The following is a 23,343-nucleotide window of genomic DNA, read 5'->3' as shown; positions in this document are numbered from 1 at the left end:
CTCGGATCCGAAGCCTCTCATCAGGACCGAAGCTGAAGCCTCTCAGGAGACCGAATCCGAAGCCATCAGACAGCAGCCTCGCATGCGAGGGTCCGAAGTCTCGGCCCCCATCCGAGAGGTCTCGCAGACGGCCCCTTTTTACCGGTTTTTCGACTACGACTTCGTTTTAACTCCGTTTTTCATTATTTTAACGTGGGATTTTCACCCAAAACTTTATTTTATAAACTAAGACCCCAAAATATATAAATTTCCAGGGTTTTTATAAAAATATATTAAAAGAATTAGTGGTTGAACTAATTATTGAGGGAATATTTGCTTTTCCTTAATTTATGGCAAAAGCAAACCACCACCACCTCACTCTATGATTAGCCACTCTTTCCCACTACCCCTTGTCACCTTAGTGGACCTTTACACCCAATCTCCAGCTCTTCCCACGTTCTAAGAGCTGGAGAATTGGTCATCTCTCCTCATTCTCATTAACTTCTTTCATTCTACACTTAGCAACCAAAGAACATTCTCCAAAATTCTCTCATCTTTTCTCTCAACTTCAAGAACTTCAAGGCTTTCTCCAGGGATTTCTTTCTTCAATTAGTAAGTATCTTCATCATTCATATATTATTACACTCCATTCTACTCAAATCATTGATATCTTACACAAATTCCATCTTATTCGGTGTTAGATTCTCGAATCATCAAGACATCTTCTTAGTGTTCTTGGGTTGAACACTTCCTCTCTCTTACTTTCATCTATTGAAACCACATAGGGTGAGTTCATACCCCTACATTTACATGTTTTTCTTAAGTTTTAAGGGGGGAATACAAGTAAAATCATCAAGAACACAATTAAACTTTTTCTATCAGATTACATCAGAAAAGATGAACTTCGATCACGGACTGTTTTGGTCAACTTAAATATTTTAGTTTTCAAAACTGTTCCAGGTGCAGGTAGTTCAAACTCTTAGCTTTAAAATGGCTACTTGCACATCTCCATATGATTTTTCTACAATTTATGGTGATTTTTACAAAACTGCCTATCATTTCAGAGGCAAACCCGGACCAGTCTGTGATTATGAACATTTTCACCTCTGTTAGAGATCACTAAAAATCATGATAAAATTTACGAACAAACTAGACTCATATTCCAAACTCTCAGAATTTGCGGATTTGGATTTGGAGCTTTGATGATTTTTCTATAAATTTTCTAAGAACAGTAACAGAAACTGTATACAATAAAAAGTTGTTGTCAATTTCATTTCACCTTGTAACATGTTGAGCAAGGTGTATATCTTTATGTGATTATATGTTATTGCAATATATGACATTTTATCTTAATATTTAGACACACATCAGTTTACAAATGGATTTGGACATATAAAATATAAAGAATAACAAGTGATTATAATCAAAGTACAACCGATACATTCAAACATTTAATAAACTATTTTGAATATAGTTTGCATACATTACTACGTACTACCCTTGGTTGATAAACTATAATAGGTATAGTTTATGATACATTACATAACACATACATTTAAAAAGGGTACATTTATACAAATGATATTTTCATTAAGCAAGGTACGGTCATACGGTACCAAGTTTTCATAACACGTAATTCCGTTAATGACTTTATGAAACATTACATAACACATACATTTAAAAAGGGTACATTTATACAAATGATATTTTCATTAAGCAAGGTACGGCCATACGGTACCAAGTTTTCATAACACGTAATTCCGTTAATGACTTTGTGAGACATTTACTTCAAATTACCATTAAGTCCTGTATTGTAACCAGAGTCTCCTTGAGGGAGAGCGTGATAGTTGTGTATAGATCTATATTGGGTTTGACAAACCCACACCTAAACTGCATGCAACAGTTAGACCGATAGGTCTGGGGTGACAAATGTCATAACATTTCCGACGCCTGAAGAACGTCGTTTTAGGCAACCTTGGTCATAGTATGGTTATAATAAACTCACATAAAGTATTAATAAACATTGGAATTTACGGGAACTTCATTAAAATTTAACGAGTTTATGTCGATTTAAACTTGCATTGTTTTACTATAAATATGACAAATTACTTGTACATTTCGGTCTTTGGGTTTTAAGACTACATTTACACATTAAGGAAAATATTGGATTTTCTAACACAAATACTACTTTTACAAACGAAAGGCTTTTAATAATACCAAACAAAAGCTTATGAACTCACCAACCCTTGTGTTGACACTTTTTCAAACAACTTGTATTCTCAGGAAATCATTAAACAGGTAACCAAGTGCATTTGAGGATGGGACGCTAAGGCGTCTACTATTTCATATTTTGTCAACATAATGTAATTGATTCGTAAACATGTAATTCATACAATGATGTAACTTTTTCAATTATATATATGTTGGTTGGGTTTACTTGAATTACTATTACAATTGTTGTTATGATACTATACATGAAGTCCTCCACCCCCGGACGTTTCCGCCATCCTTGGTTTGGGGGTGTGACAAATGCATAATCATAAATATCACAGCAACAACACGCATACAGAACCTTCAACATGTCTGGACCACCGCATCGGGCCTTCAGCCTGTCTGGACCGTTCTCCGGGCCTTCGGCCTAACTGGTCCGCCTCGCAGGCCTTCAGTCTATCCGGGCCGCCCTGGGTTTGTTGGCCTTCAGCACAAAGCAGGACCGCCTCAACCCAACCATACACACATGTCGACATATAAATAACTCCTAAACATATAATCAATCAACAGTCAAGCACAGATCATACAGATCAATAAGCACAACATCATTCTATCTACCAGGATTCAGATCTAACAGATCACTACAGTACTCAATCATACGATAATCAGGATAACAATCCAAAGCGCCAGCCTTGGTGCCTTCGACTCATAAGTACAACGAGGAAAACTCACCTCTCAAATGTCAAGCTGCACTGAAATCCCTGACTGCTGACTCACGGAAAATCCCGAACTATCACAGTAAATAAACATCCAATTAACAATTGGAATACTATTCTTGACTAAGGATCCATACTTAACGTAAATGTCTATTTTACCCCTTTCCCTGTTTAGGTCATGGCCCAAGTCCAAATCTTAGATCCAAAAGGCCCAACTTACTTCAAGGCCCATGATTGGCCTAATTTTCCAAATTGGATCCAAACCCCTTATTGGGCCTCATCCAAAGGTCCGATCCTCTACTTAGTCCAAGACACACTTATCCAGATGGTCCATTAAGGCCCAAGAATCAAAGCCCAACAGATGGCCCAATACCTAAAGCCCAAAGTCTGAAACCCACACAGAAGGCGTACACGGGGCGTGCCCCTTCGGTACATTGGGCGTACTTCGACACGCATTGACAACTATCGGGGTGGTTGACTCAGTATACGGGCCGTACATCACTTACGCGGGGCGTACCCTCGCAGGTCTTAAAATCCTTATAAGTGCTTAATGGATTAAGCACCTAAGCTCAAACTTCAGATCCATGACTCGAAAGTACTCTAGAACCATAAAGTCTCAAACTTTAAGACTTTGGTCGTCCAAAAAGGGCTTAATCCGTGGTCTTCATCCATTAAGACCTCCTACAAAGAACAAGGGACCAAACTAGCTTAAGGAACCTCATTTTTATGCCTTAGGACCCATCCTAGGGTCTGAAAGGACAGCCCAACACGACTAAAACAAATCATGCACAAAATTGAGACTCTTGGGACAAGAAGGATACTAAAAACCAACCAAAGCAAGATCTAAACAATCCAAGCATAAAGGTAGAAGCTTTATACCTTTTTGAAGCATCCCAAGAATATGATAATCCCAGATCTACAAGCTTGCTTCCTTCCTTGACTCCTTTGATGCACTAACTTCTCCTTTTGGCACACAAAAATCACACTATAAGCTCAAGATGCTCACTATAGGGGTTAGGGTTCTCTCAAAACGGCTAAGGGACTTGGAGGCTGAAAGAGTGAGTCAAAATGACCCATAATGGTGCTTAAATACTCCATAAACCCTAAAAATTAGGGTTTCACCCGGACATGCGTACGCCCTACGTACCCACATGTACGCCCAACATACAACTCAAGCTCCCAAGAATTACCAATTTGCCACTAGGGCTTTTTAGGGCTAATTCCAATCAACATCAAGGACCAAAAATGACATATTAAAATACCATGGGAAGGATTCGAAAATACCTAAAAACCCAGGATGTTACAAATTTGATCTAATCATCTTCTAGTACTTGAATGGATTGTCCAAACCCATCTCCAAGAATCCATGACCTATCCAAGTCTTCAACACATCAAACCCAAAAAGTCCCATATGGATCCAACAAATCCCACTAGCTCCTCGAAGGTTCACAAGGCCCAACAACTCAGTAACAAGATAATTCACGACAACAACGAGGCTCCAAAAACTTGCAAAATAACTTATGCAAAAGAAAAAGTACACGATACGATCCAAGATAAAGAAGGGATAAAATATGCAATGAAAAAAATAACAAAAAGGACTAAAAATGCTAAAATAAACTAAATAAAAGAAGTAAATAAAACAAACTATTAGTTAAAAATAATCTTGTGTAATTGCTTCTAATCCATCCATTTTTCTTTTCTTACACAATGCTTTCTCTTTAGTCTTTAATTCTATCTTCTAGGCTTCACATTTTTCCACCAAGTTGCACTCCATTTAATACAAAGACTTAACGGGGACATAACTTCATCTGATAAGACATTAGAAAAAAAAATATAGAAAGTCATTCAATAATGTAGTTTTACTTATCAAGATCCAGTTCGAGCCTTGCAATGAAATTCAACCAAGAGTGTAATGTCATCAGAAGATCATTTTGGAGAAAATAGTGTTGTATCTTTCCTCAAGCTATCTTCATCCAGAAAGTCGAAAAATGATTCCACATTCAAACTATCCCAATTCTTGCAAATGGTGTGCATGCACTAACCTGATTTTAAAAGAACACAAATTTCAAAATAAAACCATAAAAGGGTCAACTGCTAAATCAGAATGCATTTAGTCAACTTTTCTTTCGTAAAAGAGCATAAGGAGCACTGCACATTTCAAGAGTAAATTGTATATATTTTTCAAAATAAAGATTATTATCTTAATGATGAAATAAGGAGACCACACACCTTCAAGAAAAGGAATTAAAATCCACATAGACTAACATTGGTATAGTTACACTTACATTTATCTTTTCCAAACCTTTTAAGAATGTATGAACCTGAAATATTATTAACAACATAATAGTAATAAAAAAACTTCTTTTTAATAGTTGAATGCATAGAAACATGCATTCAGAAATAAGAGCTTAAGAGAATATTAACTTGCCATAGTTTACCTGGAACAACTTGTAATGCTTAGCAGCTTTTATCACATCCAGTGAAGAAGCCGACTCAATAGTCAATTGAACATCTACTTACAAATCTTGGATTTTTCCATTACCATCGATTGAAAATTTTAAAAATAAATATAAATTTTATATGTATAACGGGGATATATAAAAGGCATTGATGTGTAAACTTTTGGAGCATCGAGTTCTAGTAATTACTTTGAGGGGTATTTATAGGCACCGCCACATACACAAGTAAATTATTTAACATACTTATTTAGCAAAACTAGCTTATTTAAGTTCAAAGTATCATCTAAGAATCGACAAATGAGTGTTAGTTTGGTAATTTCGGTTTATGATGATTATTTGTTATAAATTTGTTTGGTAATTTGGTTTATGCTAATACTTAAGAAGTTTAGTAGTTTGGTAATGGTTAATCTGGTTTATGTTGAAATTTTTGTATTTTGATACTTTGGTACTTTGGTAATCGATAGGTTGTTTGTGTGTATACTTTGGTTTATGTTGATACTTTAGTAATTGGTAGTTTGGTTTATGATAAATTGATTATACTTTGGTTTATGTTGATATTTTGGTAGTTTAGTAGTTTGGTTTATGTTGATACTTTGGTAGTTCAGTAATTGGTAGTTTGTTTTATGTTGATAGTGTGATAATTTGGTATTTTGGTTTACGCTCATATTTGGTACCTTGGTTTATGTTGATATTTCGTCATTGTTAGTTAGGTTTATGATAGTAGCTTGATAAATCCTTTTATTTTAGTTTGTAGTTATAACTAATAAGTTTATTAATGTTGTATCAATTTGATTAATGTTTGTACATATTTATTTTGTAGGTTAATCTTTTTGATGATATTCTTAATAACCCAAAGTATAGAGTGAGACTTGAAGACATGCTGCGATCGTTCTCGACCCCAAAATAATAGCGGACGCAATAACGAGTAGAACAACAAGTTTGACAAAAAAACGATAATTTTGCGTCTGAGTAGTTTATATTATATTTTATGTTTCGAATTTCGTTTTTGTGTAATAAATAAGGGAAAATGATAAGATATTTTTCGTTTTATACACATTTAGTCACTGATTTTTTTGTCCACATTTTCCCATTAAACTTTTAGTTTGTACACAATCAAACTTTATGACCGGTTGGTGTGGGTTTAATTGATTTCTGATGTTCTTTGTAGCTCCGACGAGACTCCAGTCATCTTCACGGACGTGTCTCTGGCCAACATGATTTTTTGGATGATTTCAAACCCACAAATCGATATCTGACTTCTAGACCTTCAAACCCCCAACAAAATTTCAACCGAAAACCTTGAATTCCTGCCCCATTTTGTAATCCACGGTGGTCTATTTCTTGATTCTATGTCTAAGTTTTTAGCTGCAACCAACAAACAAGAAATAATACACTCTTCTTTTATTCTTCCTATGGGTATCCCTTTGGCAGTGGTAAAAAACAGGCTCCTCGAAACTGCGACCTTTGATTTTTAAATGATTAATAGGGGAAGGGTAGTAGTTTACGGTGAGGTGGTGGAAGGAAAAACATGTAACATCCGGTTTTAGGATGTTTCTTTTATTGGAAAGTCGGATGTCAAATTTATCATGTGAAGGTCTCGGACTTTAAGGGATGAATTTTGGACCTTAAAGTAATGAGGTTTTTAGGCTAAGTGAGTAAAGCTTAAAACTTAAAGGCTAGTTTTAGGTTGGAAGCAGTTTGGGCTTAAGCTAAATTGGGCCTTGCTAGACCAAGCTTTTCATGAAGCGACACATAAGGTGTCATAGTGCGATTCCATAAAGAAGTGACACATAAGGTGTCACGGTGCAAATCCCGTTGTGTAGGCTTAGGCCTTAGGCCTCGAGATTTGGGCCTATTTAAGGGTATTAAACCTAGGGTTTCAGCATTTGGAACCTCCACGACCTCCTTAAGCATCTCTAATGAAACTCTAGCCTCTTTTGAAACGTTGGAGCTCATCCTCTCTCCTAAATCCGCTTTTGGTGTAGTTTTATGTTCTTGAGCAAAGGAAATAAGAAAGATTAGACTTTAGAGCTTAGCACTTGAAGTATTCAACTTTTTTTTACTCCTTCTGGACCCTTATAAGTTCAAAGATCCAAGCTTTATCTCTTTTCTTCCACATATCTATGAGTTGTTGGGTTTTTGTTCCATTTTTATGAGCTTTCGTTCCTTTGTGGCTTGTTCTATAGAGTTTGGAGAACTCTTGAGCTTTTGATTCATCTGTGGTTCCATATCTGATCACATGATTGAATAAAGAGTGCATGCAAGAGCCCTATTTGCTCTATGCATGAAGATAAGTGTGTTTTGGACACTTTTGTACTTAGGGTTTTGATTTTTGAGTGATTTAGCCTTGCTTATGGATAGAGTTGGAAACTTTGTCCATTAAGACCCTTGTGAGAATCGAATTTGAAGTTTTGAGCTTTTGGACTTGAAGGATTAAGTCCTTAACGAGGAAGGTTGTTAAGCCAGATTTAGTGGCGCGACTTGATGAGGGTCACAATGCGATTTTTGAGTGTTCCTGACTATTTTGTCATTTAGTAGATCACGACGCGACTGGTAAGGGTCACGAGGTGCAAGTCGTTGACCGTTGAATTTGACCTTGACCATTGAAGATGTTCAAATGGAGTGGTTTGCGGTGGTGTAAAGGTGGTATAAGGTGGTTGGAATGATATGGTAGGGGCGGTGGAATGATATTTTTCGTCGAAAAAATCATGTTGGCCGGTGAAGATGACCGAAGTCTCGCTGGAGCTGCAAAGAATGTCGGAAACCGGCTAAACCCACACTAACTGGTCATAAGGATTAACTATGTACAAGATAACAAGTTTAAGGTGGCAAATATGAACAAAAAAAATCCAGTGACTAAATGTGTAAAAAAGAAAAATATATTACAAGTCATTTTCCCGATAAATAACTTTAACATAGTACTTTTTATATTAGTTCATCATGTGTTTTGATAATTCTGCTATTTTCTGTAATTTTGGTATTGTTTTGCATTGAAAGCAATTTCTGAGTGTCGAGAAAATAATATTAAAAAAAAACATAAACATAAGGGCGACAAAGAGCAACAAGGGCGACCTCAATGGATGTGGGATATTAGGGGAACACCGGAGTATTAACGATAGAGTATAATAATCGACTCAATAGTGGGGGCGACATTTCTTGTAGCCATGTGTTAAAACTAGTTTACGAACATTTCAAGTAAGTAAATAAACCTTGTAAGTAAATAAACCTTGTCTTTTTGCTTCATATGTGTGTAGAAAAAAGATGATAAAAACTATATATTAGTTTGCTATACGTAACCAAAAATGGGACTAGTACCCAAAACTTTGACCAACCATCATATAAAAGACAAATTTTAGAGCAAAGTGGTTTATAAATCTGCCTAATACTATGTAACATAATTTATTTAATTACCGTTGACTTATTACCCTTGTAAATATGAAATTAGCTTGCTACCATCAAGGATAAATGTCGAACTATGATTGGATAGGGCAGGATGATGTATGTCAAATAAAATAATTCACAAAGTAAACCTTTTGATAATGACAAACACACACACACACATTTTTATCAGTATTATACTAAAGCCATATACACGAAAGTTTGGGTCAAAATATAAATGTTAAAACACATTTTATCACAAGGGAATCAATTATATTCAATTCGGTATCGGGTGCGGGTTGCAGCGAGATGATCGAAGACATTGTATCCAATGCCAGCTATGCATCATAGTTTAAAGGATCAAAATATAGGCTAAGTGGGATAAACGATTATATGTTTGTTATTCCATAGGGTTTTTCAACTATGTTATATTAACCTTAAAGGCTAGGGTTTTTAGATAAGGAGAGAAAGATACCATGTAATTGTGAATATCTCCCATAGCTGGTTACTTTGCATTATGTATTATCATGTATAAATACAAAATACATACACAATAGGGCCTAATAGAAAGTGGGCCGAAACTACATATGCTATACACAATGGTGTGAAATTAAGAGTAAGATTAGAGTCAGAATGTGTATTCGTTTGATGTTTAAAAAAGCACAATAAACAATTGAAATGTATAATGACGATAAATGAAATATTAAAAAGAATCGGAATTATAGTTCATTTCTATTGCGATAAAGATTAATGCATTAAAAAAATATATATATATATATAGTAACATTGTATTATGTTATATCCTAATCCCCAAAAGATTGACATAATATGTGTAACGATCATAATGATTCTATACTGCAATTAAGTTTAACTATACTCGGTGTGTTTGAATTTGATGATACAAAAGAAAATCATTTTTAGTTGACAATATTCCTTAAAAATAGATTAAACTTTAAAAGTATAACGGTTATCTTTGAACTCTTACCAAGTATAATATTTAGTTTGACATTTATATTAATTAATATTTTATAAAATTTTAAAGTGTGACAGTCGGTTAACATCTATAATAAACTAAATATAAATACATTGATAATTAATAGTAGCAGCACGTCTAACTTATTGCGTAAGCGTAACTCAATCAATTCACAAAAAAAAGTTAGTCGCGGCTGACTTAATCTATTTCTGCAACTCTATTCAAATCACGCATATGAAATGTGTTATTTATCATACAAAAATTAAAGAGATTTAGTTTAATATGTCCTTTTTGAAAAAAATCATATAGTTAACTTTGTCAACTTTATTGCTTGAGTTATGGAGCAAACTAGAAACGGATAGGTATCAATAGGTGGAAAATTCAAATTATGAGAAGAAAAACTCAAGATTGTTAAATAATATATAGTCAAATAGAGTTTTTGGTTAACTACTATATATGTGGTAATCACCTCAAAAATCAAAATGATGACATATGATCTTGTGTAAATAAATACAGAAAATAATAATAATAATAATAAAAGTGAATGTGTTTTGGTCAATGAGAGCCTCTATGGCGTTGATATATAGACCATGATCTTGGCATGTCAATTTTAATGGAGATTCTTAGTTTGGTAAGACTTTATGTTATGCTAATAAACTTATAACAACCCATTTTATGTAATAAAAATTCATGGGGTTTGTTCTATACATTTTATTGGAATATCTTAAATTTTAGTATATTTAATATTTTAAATCTATGAGAGATTAAAGAAGTGGGACGATAGCGTTATTATTCGACTACTCTATGGTGATCACCTCCAAAATCAAAATTATGAAATATAAATGTATATGACCATCGTTTGTATTTGCTAGGATGACTCCATGTTTTGTTGCTATTATTTGCTTCAACTATTTGTATATACATTTAGTGTTCGTTTGTTTAACTTGAAGCTTTAACTATCAAAGTAGCCTTTTTTTTTCTTGAAACATGCAAGGCGTGAAAACACGATAATATAAAAGCATCCATGTGTGTATATACTCAAGTTGCAACCATAATATTGCTGCTTAAAGCCTTAAACAAATACAAGACCGTTTCTCATACTTTAAAGGACAAGACCATTTCACTCTTCTCTTTATTTAGACCATTTCACCAATTCATAACCAATTTTGACAAAAGAAACAACGTTGCTTCACAAAGCAATGCAAATTTACAACTTGACTTTGTGTTATTAACAAACCGTGGTCTTGAGTATTCGACAATATTAGTGGCATTTTAGTCATTACAAAGACGTAAAAATGATTTAAACTCAATAATAGTTGCTACAATATAAGGAGATGAAAATTCATAAGTAAACTCTTAAGTTACCTTTTTTTTTTCCATGGTTACTACATATAATGTTATGCCGATTTTTATTACATTTTGATAACCATAAGTTTACATTGTTATTACACGATGGTATTAACGAATTTGAGGCTACTAACACACCATAAAGGAGGACCCTAATTTACCTCTTAATGACAACTCTCAGAGCTTAGAAATTGCATGTGAAGGTAAGTTTGACCTAATTGGGAGTTTCAAATCTTCCCAATCTTCAACCTTCAATCCTTCAAAGTAATGGTCAACCATTCGATCACTCACAAACTCGAGTTTTGAAGGCTCCCACTGAAACAGAAATAAATAAAAATGCATGTGAAACACAGTACAACCTGTTGTATCATTGTATGATGTCTTGTAGGAAGGAGTTATGTTTTACCTTTGGATTTTTATCCTTGTCAACTAGTAATGCTCTACATCCCTGCATAAGAAAGAGTTTGGTCTTGTTAAGGGAAAAAAAAAACAAATGAATTTTTTTGGTTGGTTTGTAGGAATAAAATGAATTTTTTCATATGAATGATTTATGTTATATGTAAATGCAATGTATAGTTTTAATTATACTCAATATATTATATATATAATTATGATTAATGAAGTTGTTTTATTTGTAAAAATAATTTTTGAAAGTACCTCAAGGAAATCCTTGCTGACTTGTCCTCGCATGACTGCACAAACCATCCTGTATTCACGGATAAGACATTCACCAACACCCTCAAGTCTCCCTTCTCTAATCTGCACACCAAATGACAAAAATACCCTTTTAGGAATTAACCAGCTTTTTTAAAATGAAGGGCTTGGTGAATCCTTACGGATCGAAGAGAAATTTTGAGACTTGTTGGTGATGCTTTCTTTAAAGACTCAAGAGTCCAAGAGATCCAATCATCTATCTTTTTATCAACCTCTTTCTCCTAAAAAAATAAAAATGAAAGTCGTAAGTAAAGAATTACAAATGGTGAAAGGAATCATTTTCATGCAAAATGCATAAAATCAGGAGATTTCATGTTGATGTGTAAATCAACTGTTGAACTTACAAGTGCAGATATAATCTCTTCAACTGTTCTTCGTGAGAAACATTTGTTAATAGTTTTGAACCTGTAATATAGGGTAGCAAAAATTCAAGTGAAGAATATAAAAAGAAATAAAAAAATAGAAGAGCATGAATATAAGTATAAGTATACCGAAAATATTGACTCTTATCTTTCAACTTAGGAGTGTAGGAGAACTCATTGATAATATTGCAGATGATTTTTGGATCACCTGTATTTTCTTTGCATAATGCATCTTCTAATAAGGATAATTTCTGTTCAATGTCATTCAAGAATTAAAAAATTTAGTGTTGAATACAAGAAATAGCAATGCACTTCTATTGAATTGTTTATTATAGCATCCTACTTTCATTTCTTAGAAATAAAAAAAACTTAGATATTCCATGAAAAGTTAACTTCAGGAAGTAAATATTTTTAAAACTCTAAAATGAATACAATATTTTGGGACAAAGAGATAAATAAATTTGGAAAATGATAAATTAATTAATACCTCTAAAGAAACAAAGTGGGTTGCAAGACCACATGCAAACATTTCTGCACCATCCAGTCTAGCACCAGTAAGACCTACATATTCCCCTGCCATAAAATATAAACTCCAACATCAAAAAATATTATAAATTTTAATTGTATCATAAAATGTAAGATATAAAATGAAATTACCAAAGAATCCAGGTAGTCTTGATAAATAAAAAGAGGCACCCACATCTGGGAATAACCCTATTGCAGTCTCTGGCATTGCAAAAACCTACAAAAAAAATATTATATATGGAGCAAATAGTTTTATGTCAACAAGAAATATAAAAAATAAATGTTGAAAAGTTTCTTGAAGAAGATGAATATAGAAAGGGAGATACCGAATTATCTGTAGCAACTCGAAATCTACCATGCATTGAAGCTCCTGCACCACCTCCCATTACAATTCCTCTAAGGAGTGATACCTTGAAATATGATTTGAAGTCAACATAAAGATCATCATGGTCAAATGAAAGATTTTGAATTTTCTGAAAAAATATATTTGTAAAAGCTAAAAAGAAAGCACCCAATTATGAGAGTTGATTACCTGTGGTTTAGTGTATGTTGCCATCAAATAATTCAATGTAAATTCTTTTGAGAAAAAATTTGCACCAAGTTTCCAGTTACCTGATACCCAAAAAATTGGATAAGTAATAATGAAAATACATTCATCTTTCTTGCATCTAACTTCTAACACCTAAATTAATATCCTGAACAACAGCTGCAACATCTCCACCAGCACAAAAAGCCCTTCCTTCACCCTGCATTTACATTCCAAAATTGAGCATTAATACTCTTCCTAGATTTTTATTTTTTTTTGGTTTGGGGGGGGGGGGGGGGGTACCTTCATGATTATCAGCTTCACATTGGGATCCTCCTCATAGACATGAAAGAGTTCCAAGAGCCGGGATATCTAGAAAGATAAGATACAAATGATAGGTCAACTTTCATTTTTAGCTACATAAAAAAGTTATAATGCTTCAAAATTAATTTCTCTTTTACAGAAATAAATAGAAAATGTTTATTACCATTTCAAAAGAAAGAGCATTAAGTTGCTTAGGTCTGTTTAATATGATGGTTCTCACATGTGAGCTCTCTTTAACCAATACCTGCATACAAAGAATGTTCAAGCTTCAAATATTTTCCATGAAATCTAAAAGATAAACAGATGAACCAAGTTGAGATGGTCAACAATTGTCAAACATAAATTTTTCCATGGTCATGAATGGAGCCACACACTAATAGAGATTGATATCCAATTAATTAAATTCTTAATGATGAAATTTGTTTCTAAAAATATGAAAGGAATTCTTCATGATCAAAGCCTTTTAAGGAAAGAAAATGTGAATCTTACTGGAGTGTCAGGTGTCTGAGAATCATAGAGAATAACACACAGTGCCAAAATAGAAGCTTTAAGATAATGAAGGAATTTGAACTAATTATTTCCTCACTCACTTATGAAAGCCAAAATAGGATCAAAGTCAAGGAAAGGGGGAAGAAGATTATATTGAATTGTGTGTGGTAAAATGAACCATTTGACATGTGATTGACTGGATGACATCGAAATTGATTTTCACTTTGATTAAAAAGTAAAACGGTTACAAAATCAGTGGGTTTAAAAACTTCCTCGTGGACTAAAGGAACCCCAATTCAAACCCCTTGATCATTAGCTTAAAAGGTATAAAAGAAGGGGAATTCAGTATACAAGATATCGATTTTACTCTCGTCCGACACTCAAAAAACAGAAAATTGGGCCACAAATTTCAATCAACTCTGTTTAAACACTATGTGGGGATGAAAATGATAAACAGGTACTGTAGGCATAAATTGAAACGATTCAAGATGAAGAAGGTATAATCATGTAAACAACAGTGCATTTTCATGATATAGATAATCAAAGATAAAAGAATAAGCAAATAGTATACCTGATTTGTTGGCGCCATGAAGATCAACTGAGAGTCGTAAGAACAATGACGAACTAGAATGGTTTATGGTTAGCACAACTAGTAGAGTGCAAAACACTCTCGGGTCGGGTGCAATTGGTTTACCAAACGGGTCGGTGCCCCAGTAGGCTAACCATAGGCTGCGTACGCAAGAAGAAGAGGGTGGGATGGGGCAGCCGGGCAGGTGCCCCAACGCATTGACACAGTAGGCTGCTGAAATTGAATCAAAAAACTAATGTTAATGGATCATGCCCTCAATGTATTTACGCTTGGCTATTGGGCTAAATTTAAAAATAATAAAACCCAATTTGTTGTTTCTAATGTTGACCTGGCAACAACCAAGAAACAAAAAATAAAAATAACAAAATAATAATAAAAAAATTATCCTTTATTATTGCCTTCCTATATCCTTAACGCAACATAAAAAAAAAAAAAAAAAAAAAATGATCTATTACCCTTTCTTAATGGTTTAGCCAAACTGTTCAACCCACAAAAATCTCAAAATTGCTTACCGCGGAATGTTGGCGCCAACGGTACTATCCCAACCCGCCTTTTATTTGTCAGCACTTCGTAAGACTTCAGCAACAATTTAACTATTTTTCTTTTTATAAAAAATGATGATATGATTTATGCTTGCCAGTGGATACAATAATTTACTTTATCTTTTTATTTAGGGATATATACACTAAAGTCTTAATATTTTCAATAATATGACAAGAAAATCATGAACTTTATTTTTTTGACAGTAAAATCCTAACTACCCGACAGTTTTTGACATGCTTACCTTTTTTTGCCGGTTAACCGATAATTAGGACTAAATTGTCAAAATAAATAAAGTGTATGACTCTCTTGTCAAATCGTGAATTGAGATTTTATTGTAAAAAACATAAAGTTTAGGATTTTCTTGTCAAATCGTTAAAAATATTGAGATTTTAGTGTATATATCAATTTTTTGTTAGAAATTTGATGGTATGATAGTCTTTAAACATAAAAGTTATTGAAACCTGCTCTGCTAGCTAGATTCTATTGAAATCCTTAACATTTGCTTCTTGTTACATAGTTTTTTTAATCTCAACAAACCGACATTGAAAAAAAAATGGAGATAACAAGAAATAAAGAAAGAACCAGGGTTATGTTGGATTTTTGCAGTCCTAAAAATGGAGAACTAAGAAATCAGAATAGACGAAACTGCCTTTTTTTACCCCTTCTCTACATTCACACCATTTTGACTAGGGGTGTGCTGCTTGTGTTTGTACAAGCTGTCCCCTCTTTTCAGTTTAAGATTTGGCGGCGAACCAAGAAGAAAGTTTACAAGTCTTCTCACCCTCTCTCACTCTCTCTTTTGCATTTGTTTTCCCTGATCAATGATTGTAGCAGAGTAAAGATGATGGTAAAAAAAAACAATGGTGTTGCGATGAAAATCATAATTAAAAGTTCTTGGGCTACGAATTAGGTCTCACGAGGCTGATAAAATTATTTGTTTCTATGGAAACCAAGACTATACATTAAAGTCCCAATATTTTTAATGATTTAACAAAAAAATCCTAAACTTTATATTTTTGACAGTAAAGTCCTAATTACCGGCTAACTGACAAAAAATGGTAAGCGTGTCAAAAATTGCCGGTAGTTAGGACTTTACTGTAAAAAAAAATAAAGTTTAGGACTTTATTGTCAAATCATGGAAATTATTGGAACTATAGTGTTTATATCCCTTTTATTTATTGTAGTAATATATTTATACTTTTTATTCGTATAACAATGTACTTAGATTTTGCTATATGAACAATATATTTTATTTGGTACCTATTACTATTATTGGCAAAATCACAAATATCTTTCTATTATTGGTAAAAAATTGGAAATATATTTGTGTAAGAAAATATAATTGGCATTGTTATTATGGATCACATGGTGCTATTATTGGGTTTTATAATAAAAATGAGTTTATATTTATTTACTTTTAGTGTTATTATAGGTAAATAAGTATAACTGTGTTTTTATTATAGATAAAAAATTAAAATACAATTAATATATTAGTAAAAAGAAAAAAGTAAAGTCCATTGTTATTACCCTTAATTTTCCCTTAAATTTTGGTGGGACAAAATTATATCATCGAATTTCTTGAAAAAAAATAGAACTAAATTATTTAACTCTTATATATAAACCTTATTCACTACAAGTAACATAAATTACTTTAGTAAACAAAGTGTTAAATTTGAACTCATTTTAGTAGAATGATTTAATCTAAACACTTGACACCATAAAAACAAAACAAAATGTCTAAACTGATCATATTCATTTCTTTTTTAAATAAATACTATAAGTATGATCACAAATTTAAACAAGTTTACATATTTGAATAGATTTAATAGTTGGAATATACACTCTTGATAAATTAAAAAAAAAAAAAAAAAAAAAAAAAAAAAAAAACCCTAGCTAGTATAAAAACAAAAATGACTTTAATCTACAAACACTTGTGATGTATGGCCATCTTTCGGCTATCATGGTTCGGGGATGTGGCGTATGCACCATCATAGCCACTATGCTCACGTGCATTCGAGTGATCGGCAACATGTCGATTGTTTAAGCCATTGCCATAGCCCGTTTTGTTCAAGTGGTCACCTGTGAGTTTGGGTCCATGGTAGATAAATTCCTCGGTTTGTAGGCCCATTGCAGCTTCAGCTTGTCGTATTAGCCTTGCCTCCTGAGCTAATTGATCACTTTGTGCTCTTTCTAACTCAGCCTAAAAACCAAATTAGTTCGTGTTGATGTTTTTGTTTTTGTTTTATGTTTACATGTTCTAAAAAAGTTAAAACATGATTAAAAGATGGTTAATGTCATAAAATAACAACCAACAACACTTAATTTGTTCTTTGAATCACTCGTCTTTCAATTGTATCTAATACATAAATAAACAACTTTTTAGGTTCTTGTTACACCGTTGGAGGATTCAATCAGATAAATTTAATTGAATCCTACGTGATGTTAATGTGACATCCAATATAGCAAAATTTTCCGGTTGAAATTCACTCTAAATGGTATAATTAGAACAAACAAAAATTATTGATTTATTATATATAACTAAATAAATAACTTAAAAAACAAATTAAATATCATTGATTGTTATTTTATAACAAGTTTTCAACAATCCAATTGAAAACCATGTTTTATGCCAGAAAGTTCAAATATGTCGCATTATCAAACAAAAACAACACTTCAGAAGAGATTTTCTAATATGTGTCTTAAGGGCACATATAAGAAGCATTAATTGAAGGTGTTAATTTTGTAAAATATTATCATAATTAAATATGATAAATATTAATTATAAATAATATGATTTATAATTAATATATTTTACATTTAATTATGGTAATATTATATATAATTAATGTTTATCACATTTAATTATGGTAATATTTCTTATAATAATACTTTAATTGATATTTTTTATATGTTTCTTATACGTGCCCTTACAGTACATATTAGAAAATCCCTTCCCCCAAAAAAAGGAACCGTAAAACATGTAAATACTACAACGATAAGTTGCCAACATGGCACGACATGTCTATGGGTTCCAATAATAGTTTTTTTTTTCATCTATATATTTTGTTGACTAATTATAGTTTGTTTCCCATGATATATAACTTTTTACAGTTCAACTTTAATTTTGAAAATTTGACATCATTAATTTTTAACAAAATCTATCGGTTTTAGTTATTATCTTAGTTACTATCAGTATTATTATATTATATTATGTACGTATGAAATATTGAAATAATTAAGATACTATTAGACCAACCGGTATGCTCACAACAAAGCTGTCCGTGGAGGAGCTGTTTCGTGGTAGGCATCACGATTGTAAACGACCAATGGTCTTCTTCTTTCCTCCCAACTTCTTCTTCTCTCTCTTCTTTCTTTCTCTTCTCTCTCTTCTTTCCGATATTGGAGAATACTCCGGTCATTTGTGGTGGCCTGAGGTGGCTGATTTGGAAGCTCTCCACGACCCTTGGCATGGAGAGTATACAGGATGGCCTTATTTTGTCTTTTCCTTGTTTTTTGAATTATTATTTATTAAATTAATTAATAGGCCCCACTAAAACCATAGGCTCCACCAATGTCGCTTCGGACTCACCAACAACCACAACCATCTCAACTATCAACATCACCACCACCAATCATCACCACCAAACTGAAATCCCTAAACCCCACCCCCGAATCTTAGACTCGTCATTGATTTCATCGACCTCTACCTATTACCATTGACTCCACCACTGTTGTCACCGACCCCCCACCACCACTTAAAAATGCCATCCACCACCACTTAAACCATAGATCATAACCAAATTGAAATCCCTAAACTAAATCAAAACAAAAAAGAATTTCTCAACCTAAAATTAAATCATAATCAAGATGGAAATTTGGCATCCGTTGTGTTGCTAAGGTGATAGTCACGACGTACGGAGGTTTATTGGTGGCCAGAGGAGAAGCACATCGATGTCGGTTTAGAGGTCGTGAGGGGATGGAAGTTGGGAGCACAATGGGGGCCTAATTCAAAATTTAAGATTCTTATTCCTAAACTCAATTATAGAATTCTCCCATGAAAATTTTCAGTTTTACTAAGTTTGGTCCAAGGGCAAAAAAGTTATTTCATACGTACTTAAAAGAATGACATTGACGGTAAGTGGGATAGAAACCAAAATTGATGGATTTGCCAACCATGAAGATTAGTGGTGTCGAACTTACAAAACTAGGACTGAACCTGTAAAAAGATGTATACCATAGGACCAAAACTATAATTTACTCGAATTTGTTTTTAATATAAGAATTAACAAAAACGCGCCCATATTTACATATTGTTACAAATTACAAAAAGATATATACAATTATGTTAAAAGATAATACATGCCAATGTTTAAAGATTATACCATAAAAAGGTAAAGTAGATAAAACGTTATTGTATTTTTTCCATTTACATACTTAATAATGTTATTATCCGTACTTTCATAATCATAAAGTTTATATAATTTTTGTCTAATCACAAAATGATCATTTTGCACAAGAGGATCGAGGAAAACCAAATTTTACAAACAACCGTACCTGATGTTGTTCTTCTCTGGTGTCGGACTTTGACTTACGCAACCCTCGGATATCGCTGATCTTTTCTTTGATAGCTTGCATTTTAACAACTTTCTTGATTTCAAAAGTCAAAATTGTAATATAGAGATAGGACATTCAACAAAAATATATGTAAGTTATATGTATATATATTCATTTGAATGTTTCCTAAATTAGAAGCGGATGTTTTGTGGCTAATGACAAAGTGTTGGAACATAGTAAATATAGGAGTGCTTTAAGCTTGACCTTATCTTTTTGTTTTATTTAATCTAGAGGCCATTAAATGGGACAATCGGATCATTAAAGGTTAAAAATACGTTTTTGTGAATACAAAATATTATTTTTATAATAACAATGATGGCATACAAACTTAATCATCCCAAACCCATGATAACAAAGTGTCACAAAGGGAAACGCAAGAAATAACAAGATACTTTTACACATTAACAACATTCAATAACATAAAGAGACACCTAGCTACCCCTATAGGTCGAGAATGAAAAAGGAGAAAGCAACAATGGGACATGAAAATGTTCCATTTTTTGCGACTCTTTGACCTCAAAAACAATTGAAACAAACGGGAAGAAACCATCCGGGTTATATTTTCCCGTGTTGAAGCTTATTCGGTATACACCCGGCGTCAACTCATTGACTATTTTCATCAATTGACCGCTTCTTCCATCTTTATCGGTAGCAGACGAGCCTTGAAATGTCCACATGTCATCACCTGATTGGCCAAACACCGGGCCAGACTTTTTGGAAGTGTACACTTCCAATAGGACTTCGATTCCGCCAGCTGGACACCCGCGGGCTATGTCTAGTACGTGGGTTGTGATGGGCGGGCGAACCCGTGTGGGTACGGATGGAGCGGTTAAGTGCCCTCCTAAAATGGTCACACGGCCTTCTACATTAAAAAGATGAATATGAATGGACTTCCAAACTTTTTAAAATAAATTAAAAAAGACAAAGTTGTGAAATAATATAATATTACCTTCTGCTTTGGTGACATCAACATTTGAGAAAAGCTTTTGAAGGCGTAATTCAGTTATTTTCATTTGTTCTTGGGCTGCAATCTCAAACTCAACAATCGGCCTGTTTGAAAAACGTCTCTACAACAGTAATACATATCATAAGAAAAGTCAATAAGTCAACCACACAATGTTAATATATATATTTATATTTATAGACATGAGATAGCTCATCATGAAGAAAAGAAAGCACTGTATTAGAAGCAATGTAAGAATATTTGGAAGAAATACGGGTATATATACCTTCAACTCAGCCAATATTTCTGGAGTACTTCTTCCAGATGCACATATAAGGAAAACAAAGCCAAACTTTTGCTTATATTGAGAATTCCATTCATATAGTTCCTGCATAAGGAATCCGATTTATATATATTTGTAAGCAGTACCAAATGACGATGTACTCATGTACCTTAATGTTTATATTCACGATTTGTGAATGATTAAACAAAGGTAATATAAATAGCATTGGATTTGACATAAAGATACCTGTAGACTAGAATCGGTTGCAGTGGCTAGAGCAGTGGATTGCTCCCCCTTGCTCCACCTACAAACAGAGAAAGCAATAAGATTGCCTCCATGGATCTTCTTTCTACTATTCATTAACTCTTTACTGTTGATGTCCTAATTACATAAAGTTTCATGTCAATTTGAACCAACAAACTTCTATTTGTACGATTTTGTTATGAAGGTCAACATAGTTATCGAAAAGACATTGGAAATCTATGATTCAGATCAATTTCCAGGTTGAAATCTGTCCATTGTACCCCATCAAAATTCAAAACATAAAATCAAGGATATTTCATATCTCAAAAGATGAAGCTTCCAAATTTTATCAAGCAGATTTCTTAATAAATGTGATCAGAAGTTTTGAGATGATCCAGCAAGAAATAATCAATCGGTTGTTATCTAATCGAAAGTAGAGAAAAAGAGAGCTAACTGAGCACTTGTGGAACTTTTGTTAGCAACTGAAGAAGGGTTTTGCCCAATTTGGGGATGGGCAGCAAATGCTTCGAGCCAACCATGTACATCAACCTGTGGTCACTATATCCATCAAAATCAAGATCCGATCGAATAGATTATACATAAAAACACAGAAGAATATACAGACCTTATTGAACCAGATGTTCTTGGCTGCGACAACAGCTTTGTCGTAAGTATCAAAAGGTCCATCGGCTACCATTTGTTCCGCAAATTTTGTGCTTCCACAGCAAGCTATGAAATCATTTACGCCCAATCCTACCGCCATTGATGGATGCTGTATACGATTCTAATGATCTTAATTTGAAGAAAACACACACTGAGAAACGTGTTCAACTGCTCTGTGAGTGAGTGAAGCGCAAAGAAAGGGGCAGAAATGAAAGTTTTTCCGAAGAGAGGTTTAAAAAGGGATGGAAGAATGGGAATGAGTTTCAACAATTACGTTTTAGTCCCTCAACTTGGTGGTGCATGACATAAGAGTTGAGTTCACAATCGACAATACATGTCATTTTAATATTTTATGCATCAAATAGTTATATTGATAGGGAAATTGAGTAATATAACCATTTTTTTGGGTATTTTTTAAAAATATAATTTTTTTTAAATGATCATTTGGACTGGAATGAGGTATTATGTAACATATTTTGAACTTATTTTCGGGTGGGCCGACTCATTACCTTACTTCCGGAATTCCCATTCCGGACTAACAGTCCGTGTTCCGGATTGGGAATTCGAAATTCAAATTCCGGAATGTAATTTGACAAAATTCGGACCCTCGACTTCATTCCGCATCTTGCTTCGACTTTCCCATTCGATTCTGACATACGACCTTGATCCTGATTTCGATCTCTGACACGCAACTCCGATCTCTGAAACGCAACTCCAACATGGAAAAAGACCACTACGACCCCGTTATTCACTTCAAAAACCTAGTTTGCTTATTTGTATAACGTGCTTATTCATCTACAATTATTGTTCCGGAATACGTAGAACACCTCCAGAATGAACTGAAAACGGTCCATAGTTTAAATTACAAATGTCATTGTTGTAGGACCAACTGAAAAGTAGTTTAGATGTTTGGGTATTGTTAATTTACATCAAAATGTATTCTTCTAGATCTTAAAATTTCATTCTGGAAGCCTCCAGAATGCGAGGAACTGTTTCAGAACATAAGGAATTGGTCCGGAACACAAGGAACTGGTCTGAAATATTGGTCAGTTTTCGTTTCGGAATGAAGTGATAACACATTTTTTATTTGTGCGGCGCGATAGGGTTTTTGATGCATCCATTACATTGTCTTATAAACCTAAAATCTGCGGGCAATTTTTTGCGGCATTTAGAGACAGACCCGAATGCGAGACTATGTTTCGAAATACATGTTTTGGGAGGTGGTTAGACATTCCTAATGTAGATGGGGACCCTTTGCTTCTACATTACTTCTTTTGCCACGAAGTTGTCACGGACCCCCGAAGCCAAGTAGAGGAAATGGTTTTTGAGATTGGGGGTTACGAGCTGTCTTTCGAGAAGAAAATTTTTTGTCTCATCACTGGCTTCCAGTTGATGACTATTTTCCTTCTTCTACACCCGGCGCCGCCTTCCGTTCTTGTGGCTTTCCTATGGTCCCTAGGAA

At 33.6% G+C, this 23,343-nt stretch overlaps 2 protein-coding genes across 4 annotated transcripts; both read right to left on the bottom strand.

Annotated features, from left to right (window-relative positions):
* Positions 1 to 11,102: 11,102 nt before the first annotated feature.
* On the bottom strand, positions 11,103 to 14,709 carry LOC145126238 (3-hydroxyisobutyryl-CoA hydrolase 1-like). The gene is made up of 14 exons (XM_079061638.1): positions 14,575 to 14,709; positions 13,678 to 13,758; positions 13,494 to 13,562; positions 13,347 to 13,410; positions 13,197 to 13,276; positions 12,991 to 13,074; positions 12,797 to 12,881; positions 12,627 to 12,712; positions 12,269 to 12,390; positions 12,122 to 12,182; positions 11,900 to 11,998; positions 11,721 to 11,822; positions 11,470 to 11,511; positions 11,103 to 11,378 (listed from the first exon to the last, which is right to left on the bottom strand). Exons 1-14 carry the CDS (start codon positions 14,590 to 14,592, stop codon positions 11,241 to 11,243), a joined length of 1,131 nt encoding a protein of 376 aa, XP_078917764.1. The 5' UTR covers positions 14,593 to 14,709; the 3' UTR covers positions 11,103 to 11,240.
* A 5,316-nt stretch (positions 14,710 to 20,025) lies between these two features.
* On the bottom strand, positions 20,026 to 22,096 carry LOC145127874 (transthyretin-like protein). Of its 3 annotated transcripts, none has more exons than XM_079062993.1 (6): positions 21,844 to 22,096; positions 21,673 to 21,767; positions 21,222 to 21,279; positions 20,979 to 21,080; positions 20,699 to 20,816; positions 20,026 to 20,611 (listed from the first exon to the last, which is right to left on the bottom strand). In XM_079062993.1, the coding sequence occupies exons 1-6, from the start codon at positions 21,979 to 21,981 to the stop codon at positions 20,181 to 20,183; spliced, it is 942 nt and encodes a 313-aa protein (XP_078919119.1). In that variant the 5' UTR covers positions 21,982 to 22,096; the 3' UTR covers positions 20,026 to 20,180. The 3 variants fall into 3 exon arrangements, with proteins under 3 accessions (XP_078919119.1, XP_078919120.1, XP_078919121.1); XM_079062994.1 differs by having other exon boundaries at positions 20,026 to 20,608; XM_079062995.1 differs by having other exon boundaries at positions 20,026 to 20,590.
* Between the last annotated feature and the right edge of the window lie 1,247 nt (positions 22,097 to 23,343).

The sequence above is a fragment of the Lactuca virosa genome, chromosome 7 (genome assembly GCF_052849685.1).
Source record: "Lactuca virosa cultivar CGN04683 chromosome 7, Lactuca_virosa_CGN04683_v6, whole genome shotgun sequence".
In the NCBI taxonomy this organism is placed as follows: Eukaryota; Viridiplantae; Streptophyta; class Magnoliopsida; order Asterales; family Asteraceae; genus Lactuca; species Lactuca virosa.
The sequence above is the reverse complement of the archived record's forward strand: the minus strand, read 5'-3'. Positions and strand labels throughout refer to the sequence as shown.

Excerpts from the sequence above, each read along its gene's own strand:
- LOC145126238 (XM_079061638.1), bottom strand. Across the intron at positions 13,277-13,346 it reads TGTTCAGGATATTAATTTAG|GTAACTGGAAACTTGGTGCA; the intron begins GTGTTAGAAGTT and ends TTTGGGTATCAG. Across the intron at positions 13,075-13,196 it reads CAACATACACTAAACCACAG|GTATCACTCCTTAGAGGAAT; the intron begins GTAATCAACTCT and ends TCATATTTCAAG.
- LOC145127874 (XM_079062993.1), bottom strand. The coding sequence starts at position 21,981 with ATGGCGGTAGGATTGGGCGTAAATGATTTCATAGCTTGCTGTGGAAGC. Across the intron at positions 21,280-21,672 it reads AAAAGTTCCACAAGTGCTCA|GTGGAGCAAGGGGGAGCAAT; the intron begins GTTAGCTCTCTT and ends CTCTGTTTGTAG. Across the intron at positions 21,081-21,221 it reads CAACCGATTCTAGTCTACAG|GAACTATATGAATGGAATTC; the intron begins GTATCTTTATGT and ends TTCCTTATGCAG.